Here is a 12,624-nt window from a genome sequence, read left to right as displayed (position 1 = left end):
CATTTCAATCCCTAATTGACCATGTCGGGTTCTGCCAAAATGTTAATTCGCCCACGCACCGATATAATCATACTATTGATCTAGTCTTATCATACGGCATAAACATAGAGCAGTTAACAATCTTGCCACAACACCCGACCTTAACTGACCACCATCTAATTACTTTTACAATGACATTACAACATGCAGTACCCAATTTAGCTGAATACTACAGCCGCGGCTTATCTGAAAAAACTAATGCAGACTTTCTAGAAAAAATTTCGCTTACGCTTGCCCCATTCCGGACTCATGTGGTAGGCCTATCAGAAGGCCCATTCCTTAATCCAGCCGAGGTCGACTTGTTAACTGATAATGTGATGAACTCATTACGCTCAACCCTTGATTCAGTAGCACCACTCAAAAAGAGAATGAGAAAACAAGTAAGGCGTGCTCCATGGTATACCACACAGACAAAAACACTCAAACAAACAGCGCGTAAACTTGAACAAAAATGGCGTACCACTAAATTGGAAGTTTTTCGCCAAGCATGGAAAGATAGCCTTATCACCTACAAAAAAGCACTCAACGAAGCCAAGTCAACTTACTACTCCTCGCTGATCGAAGAAAACAAAAACAATACAAAATTTCTCTTTACCACAATCTCCCGCCTGACGAAGAGCCACACCGAAGTAACCGAATCTATCCCTATTTGCCTAAACAGTAATGACTTCATGAACTTTTTCAATGACAAAATTGAAACAATTAGAGATAAGATAAATATCCAGTCAGTCTCACCAAATATTTATACTCCATTGCTGAACGGTAGCGAAAACATAATTGAATCACAGATGAGACGAACAACGTTGAATTCATTTACACCTATTGACATATTAGACCTTACTTCCACAATCTCTTCATCAAAATCTACAACTAGTCTACTAGATCCTATTCCTACTCATCTTCTGAAGACTGCTCTTCCTTTCTTGGATAATGCTTTGCTCCAGATTATAAATAACTCACTGCTATCAGGCCATGTACCACAGTCGTTTAAGTTATCTGTCATTAAGCCATCCCTCAAAAAGCCTACCCTTGACCCTAACAACCTGGCCAACTATAGGCCTATATCCAATCTCCCTTTTTTGTCAAAAATACTAGAAAAAATAGTGTCGAAACAAATTGGTACCTTCTTGCATATGAATAAAATCCAAGAATTATATCAGTCTGGTTTCAGAGCTCACCACAGTACTGAATCAGCCTTAGTTAAAGTTTTTAATGACCTCCTCATCGCTGCCGATAATGGACATATATCAATATTGGTCCTCCTGGACCTCAGTGCTGCCTTTGACACCATAGACCACAACATACTACTCCACAGGCTTGAACATTCGATAGGCATTAAAGACTCAGCACTCGCTTGGTTTAGATCATACCTTTCCAACCGCAGACAATTTGTACAGGTTCACAATGAACCATCTACCCAGACTATGGTAAAATATGGGGTGCCTCAAGGCTCAGTACTAGGGCCCCTGTTATTTTCTCTCTATATGCTTCCTCTAGGCTCAGAAATTAGGAAACATGGCATTAAATTTCATTCTTATGCAGACGATACACAACTATACCTTTCCATAAAACCTGACGAATTGACTCCGTTAGCCAAACTTGACACATGTATACGAGACATAAAGACATGGATGACAAACAATTTCCTGCTTTTGAACTCTGATAAAACAGAAGTCATGGTTTTAGGTCCTAAAAAGATGAGGGACATCCTATCCTCATCACAGGCTACATTTACTGATCTCCGACTATCCTCATCCACATGTGTTAAAAATCTAGGAGTTACAATTGACCAAGACCTATCACTAAGTAATCACATAAAACAGATTACCAAAGTTTCATTCTATCATTTAAGGAACATTTCAAAGATAAGGAAGTCTTTATCCCTACCAGACGCTGAGAAATTAATCCATGCTTTTGTCACCTCAAGGATTGATTATTGCAATGCTCTATACGCTGGCTGCAATAACACCTGTCTAAAGAGCTTACAGCTTATACAAAATGCAGCTGCTCGCACACTCACTAGAACTAAAAAATATGAACATATTTCCCCTATCCTGGCATCTCTACACTGGCTGCCTGTTAGAAGTCGCATTGACTTCAAAATATTACTTCTAACATACAAAGCCATTAATGGCCAGGCACCAGAATATATTAAAGATCTCCTAGTCCCATATAACCCACCCAGACCACTACGATCACAGAATACTGGCCTTCTTGTAATTCCAAGAATCTCAAAAACTACAGTAGGAGGCAGAGCTTTCAGCTATCGCGCACCCCTCCTCTGGAATAATCTTCCTACCTCAATTCGACTAGCAGACACCCTCCCTATTTTTAAGTCTAGACTTAAAACATACCTCTTTACTGCCTCCCATAGTTAGGTATGGTGCGTGGAAATTCACCCACCTCAGGGTTTTTGGAATGGACCACCCTGCTGAGTCCTCGTGTGACTGGCACCCCAGTCGCGCGTGCGATGGTGGTCACTGACCATACCTGCGCTGGTGTCGACTACCCCTCACCATGCCTTAGTTATGCTGCTATAGCATAGTGCTGTCATGGACTTTTCATGTGTCACGCCGTACAACCCCCCCCCCTCTCCTCTCCCCCCTTCTCTCTCTCTCTCTCTCAACTCTCCCTCTCTTGCCTATTCCCACCATGGTATACTGTAACAATATATAGTACTACTGATTACTTATTGACATTAACCATTTTGATTTTCAGTAATACTAACCCACTCTACATCTCTCTTTCTTCCCCCTTACTGTACCTCACTTGTGAGGTATATCATCACCAGTCATCAACCATCCGTGTGTTGGCCCTCCTCTCACCCATCTCACCTGAAGTCCCATCCTCGACTGCCCTATTACTGCCCCCTATCTGGACTCCTGGCCCGTACAGCCTAGCGACCCACCACCAGCCTATGACAACTCTGCCCGGATTACTGGCCCATCCGCCAACCCACCACATGCCCCTCGAAAACTCCCTTCCCCTGGACAATCCCAACGCTGGACTATTGAACTTTCTGTCACTAAATCAGGAATAACGACTTATCATAACGGATACGTAATCATCCCACCTCTTGTAACTTTCAGCTCAAGTGCTTAACACCATGTCTTATTCTCTACACCCGACTATCATATGCATTTGTCATGTATACAGACCTTACTGTCATGTACTGACCCTAGGCAGATGGGTCAGGCCCTTGAGTCGTGGATCTGCTCGAGGTTTCTTCCTATATATATCTCCAATTCTAGGGAGTTTTTCCTCGCCCCTGTTACCCATGGGCCTCTCTCTTGCTTTCCTTTTCTTCCTTTCTTTCCTTCTTTCTCTGATTGCCTACATTCTGTAAAGCGCCATGATACATGTGTTATGTTTTGGCGCTCTATAAGCACAATAAATTGAAATTGAAATTACCCTACCCACACACACACAAACCACTGCCGTACCAGCACACACACACCATTACCCTACCAGTACACACACACACACACTCATACATACCCTACCAGGACACACACACACACACACACCAGTACACACACACACACACCACTACCCTACCATCACACACACACACACACCACTACCCTACCAGTACACACACACACACACACCACTACCCTACCTGCACACACACACACACACACACACCACTACCCTACCAGCACACACACGCCACTACCCTACCCACACACACACCACTACCCTACCAGCACACACACACACCACTATCCTACCTGCACACACACACACACCACTACCCTACCTGCACACACACACACACACACACCACTACCCTACCTGCACACACACACACAAATACACGCCACTACCCTACCCACACACACACCACTACCCTACCAGTAAACACACACATACACACACACACCACTACCCTACCAGTAAACACACACACACACACACACACCACTACCCTACCAGCACACACACGCGCACACACACACACACACACCACTACCCTACCAGCACACACACACACACACACACACACATACACGCCACTACCCTACCCACACAACTACCCTACCAGCACACACACACACACACCACTACCCCACCAGCACACACACACACACACACCACTAACCTACCAGCACGAACACACACACACACCACTACCCTACCAGCACACACACAAACACACACACACACACACACACACACCACTACCCTACAAGCACAAACACCCATACACACCACTACCCTACCCACACACACACAAACCACTGCCGTACCAGCACACACACACCACTACCCTACCAGCACACAAACACAGCACTACCCCACCAGCACACACACACACACCACTACCCTACCAGCACAAACACACACACACGCCACAGAGAGAGAACATGAGAACACACACACACAGAACATGAAAACACACACACACACACACACACACCAAAACAACACAAACACACACACACAGGCATCTGCAGACGAGAGGAGAGAACATGAGAACACACAAAGACACACACACACACACACACACATACAGAGATAGAACATGAGAACACACACACACACATACACACACATATACAGAGAGAGAAACATGACAACACACACACACACACACTTCTGCTCACATCACACACACGTCTGCTAACATCACACACACACACTGAGACACAGACATAAACACACACACCCTCTCACACAGAAACAGAAACACACACACACACTTCTGTTCACATCACACACACACAATCCTGCTCACATCACACACACACACACACTTCTGCTCACATCACACACACAGACACACATTTCTGGTCACATAACACACACACACATACACTTCTGCTTCTATCACACACACACTTCTACTCACATCACATCACATTACACACACTTCTCACACACACACTTCTGCTCCTATCACACACACACACACACACACACACTTCTGCTCCCATCACACACACACACACTTCTGCTCCCATCACACATACACACACACACACACTTCTACTCACATCACATCACACACTTCTCACATTAACACACACAAACACACATCTGCTCACATCACACACACACAGACACACACATTTCTGGTCACATCACACACACACAGACACACTAAACACACACACAAAATAGCTACACACAATGCTGTAACATACACACACACAAACACAAACATTCACACAGGTTAGCAAACCTTGCTATCACACACACACACACTTCTGCTCACATCACACACACTTCTGCTTACATCACACATACACACACACTTCCGCTCACACAGAAACACACACATACTTCTGCTCACATCACACACACACACACACACTTTCAAGCACACCATACTATAACACCCACACAGAATATTTTGTGGCATGTCATGTTTTACAAAATACACACACACACACATCTACAAGACTCCCATACACACATTCAAGCTAAAACATGTGAATGATCACAAATACTAAATAAACAATTAACTTACATTTCAGCAAACGTGGTCGTGCTCTGTCTAAAGAAGAGTGGTCAGTTCTGTAAGAAAAACAAAATGTCATGCACGGTCAGTTCTGAAAAACAAAATGTCACACACACGTACTATTTGACAGATCTCAACGCTGCTCTTTTACTGATTGTGCCACCTGTGAAATGTGATTTATTATCCCACAGAAACTAGCCTGCTGCCATACATGTTTTTCCTGATATAAAGTAATGAAGTAAATCTCTTTCCAGCTGTCTTTATCGCATACAAAGGCATCCAAGGTGACGCCTCAAGACCCCTCTAGTTCTCAGGAGACAGTCATGAAGTAAAAAGCCCCGACACTGTCTGTCCTGTACTTATATTAGAGTTAGTGAGCAACCTGAGAACTCCCTCTGAATAACAAATGCACTTTCCAGCAGTGAAACTCCATTATTTAATGCATGATCAGGGACCACCAGCAACACCTTCACGATCCACCTGTGGGCCACGGACCACTTGTTGAGAACCCTGAATTAATGATCGGGACTCTGGACAGCCACAAAAACGGCAACTAAAACAGACTAGTCCAACCGCAAGGACACAGGAGGGAGAGGAAAGGTACGTAGCTCTCTGTTTTGTTTGAACTTCAACAGAAGTGACATTACCCAGCATTGCTTAGAGTACCTTTAACTTGGCTAAATTTGATCTACTTCATAGGTGTCCTGATATACAGAATTAATAGCCTCTCTGTCAGACATTAAACTGTTCCCTGTCACAGCCTGGAATCTGAGAGGCATTCAAATTCAATAAACAGTGGTAAATGTTTGTGGCAAATATGCTTTCCCTGAACAGTAAGATTTAATACAATTTGGTGTAAAGAGTCCATTTTAACAGTAACTCTGTCCAGCTCCACTGAGTGTTCAGAAATGTTTGCACAGAACTCAAGACAAACAGAAAGCAGAGGTTCCTAAACTTTCAGCTATGTTTGCAACACACCTCTAAACTATCTTTGAACGCATTTCTAAATATTTGCATTGGATTGTGGATGCAGCTATTATAATACACATTTGAAAATAGGCCAGTACACTCGGTATGAAGAAATAACTATGGTCTCCACAATGGAGACAATGTCTAATGTGCAACACTAGGGTTTCTTTCTGAACATACCTCAGTATCTCCAGTTTACAGACAGGATCCTCCAGTCTAGCAGATAACAGCTTCAGTCCTGATTCTCCAGGATAATTGTAGTTGAGATCCAGTTCTTTTAGATGAGAGGGAAAGGGGGTTGAAACCAGAAAACCACAACCCTTCTCTGAGATGAGACAATCAGAGAGCCTGAGAGACAGACAGAGAGAGAGAGAGAGAGAGAGAATGTCCTTTTCATTGTTTTTACATGCATCAACTGGTGACATTGTGTTAATCTGAAGTTATTTCTTTATTTTACAACAGATAGGTCTGGTTAAACTATTTCTTAATTTTTGATTGGACAAGAGACATTCCCTGAGTGGCGATATCTAAGGACATCCGCACTTGGACACTCCGCTTTTTGCTCTGAATTGTCCAGTGTGAGCATCACATTTGACAGCTATTGAGTGAGAAAATGGAGTAAGTAGAGTAGGGTGACTGTTCAATTCAGCATATGACATAATATGAACGAGTGGGCTCTGCAAAATCACTGTGTGCACAAGCACACATAGCCTCTCTCAACCTGAACTTGGCTCTCCGGTGTCGCGTTTGGCTCTCCGTGGAGATTGGAACTACTGGAACTATTTTTCGGGCGGAGGTTGAATGAAAAAACATATATAAATTAGTTAGAAACCGTTAGAAAACACAATTTGGTGACTTTTAACTCAACTAGATAGAACTGTTTTATGAAAGCAATATGGCAGAGTGGCGTTGGTAGCAGATATAGCCATCTGAGAGCCATATACCCAGATATAGCCATTGCTGTGATTACCTACAGCACAAGGCTGAATAAAAGCCATGGCATTATGTGCTACCAACGCCACTCTCACTTGTGCCCTATTGCTTCATCATAAACTAATATGACAGAGATTTGATCAGTTCAGACATTTTAAGCCTCACAATTAAGCTCAAAAGTAGAATGTCACCTGGATAGTGATATCAGGGTAGGATATTAATTGCTACTTTTTCATTTCACTGACCAGTTGATGTTCCATTGTTATAACCTGTTTCTAGCCAGATGAATTTCGCTCCGCCTAGCTCCACTCATCCATCTGGAACCGATCCATTGAAGTGTTGCTTCAGAAGGCTGGACCTAATCAAAAAATGCTTGCATATGATTGAATAAGCCACTTGTCCGTCATCTATTGACGTGCTACTTCAACCACTCTCATCGAAGCCAACCCGTGACGCTGATAACAGTCTCACAGTCGCTTCTACGCTATGTCACATCTATGAAACTCCCGCCCTGCGTCCTGATTGGCTTAACCATAAAGTTGGTTGGAGAAATCACTCTCAATGGAAGAGGTTCCAGATGGATGTGAGTGAAGCTAGGCGGAGCTAAGCGGAACGACATTCATCTGGCTAGGGCCAGGTTACCATTGTTATGTTGTCATGGTTCTTCTAACTAAGGAGGACATTTCAGACAAAGATACAAAGACTACAAAGAAATGTCTGCACCCACCTTAATGTTTGTATTTTGCAGTTGGAACTGGACAGTCCCTTAGAGAGAAGCTGAACTCCAAAATCCCCAAGGTCATTGTCACTCAAGTCCAGTTGTTGCAGGGTGTTTGGTGACTGTAGAACTGAAGCCACAATCTCACAAGACGTATCTGTGAGTTTACAATCAGCAAGCCTGCATAAGAACACAACAAAAGATAACATGAATAAATGGAAGATATACTGTTTACACAATGCCCTGATCAATAAAAATCAAGAACAGAACATCAGATCAGATCACTACTGTCCACCACTGTCATATCACTACTCTGGTCAGCAGCTGATCAAAGAATTCACTTGCACTGATTTAATATAGATTCTCCCCACATGTTGTCTCTAACCCTCAAAGGTTAGATGCTTAGGTGCTATTCAGGATATGAGCTCATGAATAGGCCTACACATTGATACATTTTAGAATTTAGGGAAGGCTTGTTAAAAAATGGTATTTTAATATTATAGCCCAGTGTTTCCTCTATGTTTATTTCAGCATGGCGGCCCACTACGGTTTAATTAATACCGCCATGGTATCAGAATAAGGGCAGACGCACATTTGCTTTTTAAATAATCGTGTGACGTATCCTCCCCTGCTGGCTGCCGCTCACATTGCAATTTAACAAGTAGCCTTCAGAGGTTATTATGGCCTGTCCAGTTTCAGTTCACATATTATAAATTATATATATCGTCCTTTTTAATTGGTTATGACATACTGTTGCAAGACCTGTAACCCTTCCCTCTCTGTTCTAGCTATCCTGTATCTCGTAGCCTGCCTGTCTTGAGAATCAGAGGTGTTTCAAATTCAGATAGCCTACTCTGTTATCCTGTGTCTGTGCAGTTCAGTTAGAATTCACCCTTCGGCATGTCCCGCCCTCCTTCGTTACAGTTGCTATGCCTGACAAGCTTTAGCACCCTGCACGTCTATTACATAGGGGGAGACTTTTCAATGAAATGTCATTAACAAAGACATCGTACCATACTGAAAGTTAATATTTTGTCACTAGCAATCTACATCTGCCCTCTGTCAAATACAGTTGGAATTTCAGCTCTGAACAAAACCGTTTAACATATGGAGACTGAAGGCCTTTGGGTCATAAAGGGCACTTATTTGGATGTGTGGTGCCCTAACCCACATAAAGACACAGTGAAATAACATGTTACACTATAGAAACATGATATAATTGGGAACACATATTGTTCTAACTTTAAAAAATGGCATATTGCATGATATTTCCATAACCGCGAGATACACGCTTCACGATAACGACAAGAAGTTGTTAACAGACGTTCACCAAGATGTATAGCCCATCAGCAATCTATTTAAAATAACACCTATTTGAAGTACCATTCATGTTGTCAAATAGTTAAGTTTGGGGAAGTACATAGCTTAAATGGTATGTCTCTTTCGTCCCCCCTGCCTGTTACATTCATTCAGGAGAGTCGAATGAAACAAAACGCAAATTCGACTTCTGCTTAACATAGCAAAACTCGAAAGCTTGTCAGACCTCCCGTGCCTTGTGACGGGTTGCTAAGCCACGATGGGCCTGTGGCGGTTTTCGGGTGTGGCTTAGCGAAGGGTGAATTCTGGAGCGAGGACAACCAGGAGTTCCGATTGAGAGGTTGGGGCTCGAGCCGCAGCCGTTGGATCCCCACAGACTCAAACAACAAAGCGGGATTGGTCGTTGGGCACCAGACTTAAAAACAGCAGATCTAACGTTAACGTTAGCTACCCTCTGATACAATTCCTCAAAGCCTGGCGAGAAGATTAAATAATTTTCTTAAAGTCTTAACAGCAAAGCGAGGTACAGCAGAATTATTGACGACTTGCTGTGGTTTACTCTTGTTGAACTAACGTTAAGTTAAGGCTAACGTTAATGTTAACCTTGCTTTTTTATGTGAAACACTAACATTGGACAACATTCACAGAGGCGAACCGCATACACTGCCATTAAAAACAAAACACTTCAAAAAAATTATAAAACATAGAAATATTTACAAGTTACATCTATTACAAAGGTAACTTTTCTAATCAGTCTAAAATTAACACCAGATGGTCGACTATAAACTAGCACGTTAATGTTAATGCTAGAACTAGCTGTTAATTAGCTCCAACATCCTTTCCCCAGTTTTCCGGAATAACTCATGTATTGATTAGCCCAAGAACTTAAAAAGTACTGAAAGTAAAGGAAAACGAGTTAAGATGCCTACCTGGCGAGAAGGTTCACGAATTTTCTTGAAGTCTTAACGTTAACAGCAAAATGAGGCACAGCAGAGCTGTTGACTACTCGCTGACTCCTGTTGAACTGACTTTAACGGCTGCGGCTGCGCTGCAGTATATATTCCAAGAGTGACGTGATAGTAACGAACTGACTATCTCTCGCGCCAGATTACATTACATTTAGATAAAAAAGAGAGGAAAGAATTAATAGGAGAAAACAAATATATAAAATAGTAATAGTAATATAATATAATGTATATGGATAATATATGATGTAACGGAGTAGAATAGTTGCTAGTTAAATTATTACTAAAAGTGAGGCAACTATAAGCCATCTAGCAGTAAGAAACAGTGTGACCTGGGTATTTACACACCTAATGTATGGAAGCATATATGTTGCATAATTCAAATGAGATTGAGAATGCAATCTGCAATTCTAAAAGACATTACATTATGCAATTGCCAATTCATTATGCAATGTAATATTGCAATTTGCAATCATTTCCAACAAATTGTATTTTAATCTGCAAAGTGACAATGCAATCCTAAAATCAATTTGAATAATTTTGGTTAAAAAATAGAATAAACATGGATTGAATTGCATTCCATTTTGCCATGGTACTTCAGTCTCAAAATTCAAATGTCAATTAATTTTGCATTTCAATTTTCAATATTCAGTTTCATCATTTAACTGTCAATTCGTTTTGCAATTTAATATTCAAAGTGCAATATAGGATTGCATTTTGAAAACATATTTGGCAAAACTGACAATGCCAGCCTGAAAACATTTTTGGATTATTTTGGGCAAAACGTTTTGCCATCTAAGGCATTTTATTCAAATGGAAAATAAATAGCGCCCCCCCCTGTGATTGCAAATATGAATTGCAAAATTAATTGCCATTTGAATTGCATAATGAATTGGCAATTGCATAATGTAATGTAATTTAATTTGAATTATGCAACATATATGGTTCCATACTAATGTAGACTGGAGTTGGATAACGTTAAGTGGGACGACTTAGGAGGTCTGGGATAAACCATGTTTTTCCAAGTACATGTGTCTCGTATTTTGTCATGCAATGTTATAATGATTTCAGTTAACTATTTTGAGTTCAGTTGATGATTTATGCCTTTTGTAAAGTTATGTTTTAGAGACTTGCAATGAAGCATGTTTTTATGTAAATTAGCATGCTAACGGTCACCTGTTTTACATGTTATATAGATGTCCCGAGATCTATGCTGTAACCCCATGATCCCACATTGTCATACTGTATTGTACATTACAGTAAAATATACATACATTAAAAAAAATATTAAAAACAGATCCTGCATTATAATCTAGCTAAGTAGAAATAAACTTAGACAGGCCACATGAGATATTTGATTGACAGAATTATGCTTGATCAATGTTCGAAATAAAATAGCAAAACAACCAGGAGCGCAAGGACATTTGGGGAAAATTAAAGAACCGCTCTCTTATGGTTATGGTTATGGTTATGGATTTAGCAGACGCCTTTGTCCAAAGCGACATATAAATACAAACAACATAATAATATTAAAAAAATGAACAGGGAACAGATTAAAATCTAGGTCAAATATAGTAAGGAGAATAGTTGTAGTACACAATAATATCAATTCAATCAATAGCCTAATAAAAAAGCAATGTAAAAAAGGGGAAAGGCAATAATAAAACAATAATGTCAATTCAATCAATAGTATAAAAACAATAACATGCTAAGACTACATTAAGGAGAATATCAATAATAAACAATAATGTCAAATTAATTAACAGCCCAATTAAAATAAAACAACATTATATAAACCATAACACATAAGCGCTTAAACAACTAAGTATATGTTGAATAGGAATGTCTTTAGACCCCTCTTAAACGACCCAAAACTACCACAGGAACGGAGACCACTGGGCAGTTCATTCCACCAACATGGAACCACTGAAGAAAAGAGTCTGGAATTAGACCCAGTTTTTATGACTGGTCGACACAACATACGCTCACCAGAAGACCGCAGTGGGCGGTTGGGGATGTAAGGCTTGATTATTGAATTAAAATAACTAGGAGCAGATCTAGTTAGTGTCCTATAGGCCAAAGTGAGAGATTTAAATTTAATTCTGGCTACTATAGGGAGCCAATGGAGAGTAACTAGGAGAGGAGTTAAATGTGTCCTCTTTGGCTGATTGAAGACCAGGCGTGCTCCAGCATTTTGAATCAGCTGTAATGATCTT

General features: G+C 41.0%; 2 protein-coding genes across 2 annotated transcripts in view; both read right to left on the bottom strand.

Moving 5' to 3' along the window:
* LOC143135698 (NLR family CARD domain-containing protein 3-like) overlaps positions 1-12,624 on the bottom strand; it is a 219,438-nt gene that overhangs the window by 86,616 nt on the left and 120,198 nt on the right. The window lies entirely within an intron of this gene.
* Positions 1-12,624, bottom strand: part of LOC143112988 (ribonuclease inhibitor-like) — a 28,749-nt gene that overhangs the window by 4,228 nt on the left and 11,897 nt on the right. Inside the window, exons 3-5 of the mRNA XM_076275399.1 lie at positions 8,136-8,306; positions 6,656-6,823; positions 5,516-5,562 (exon numbers count right to left, since the gene is read on the bottom strand). Coding sequence (XP_076131514.1) covers positions 5,516-5,562; positions 6,656-6,823; positions 8,136-8,306 — 386 coding nt within the window. The remainder of the gene's footprint in view (positions 1-5,515; positions 5,563-6,655; positions 6,824-8,135; positions 8,307-12,624) is intronic.

This window comes from Alosa pseudoharengus, unplaced genomic scaffold, assembly GCF_046254945.1.
Source record: "Alosa pseudoharengus isolate Yale_2024_CS ecotype anadromous, Long Island Sound unplaced genomic scaffold, YU_APseudo_1.1 YU_APseudo_1.1_scf_1, whole genome shotgun sequence".
In the NCBI taxonomy this organism is placed as follows: domain Eukaryota; kingdom Metazoa; phylum Chordata; class Actinopteri; order Clupeiformes; family Clupeidae; genus Alosa; species Alosa pseudoharengus.
The sequence above is the reverse complement of the archived record's forward strand: the minus strand, read 5'-3'. Positions and strand labels throughout refer to the sequence as shown.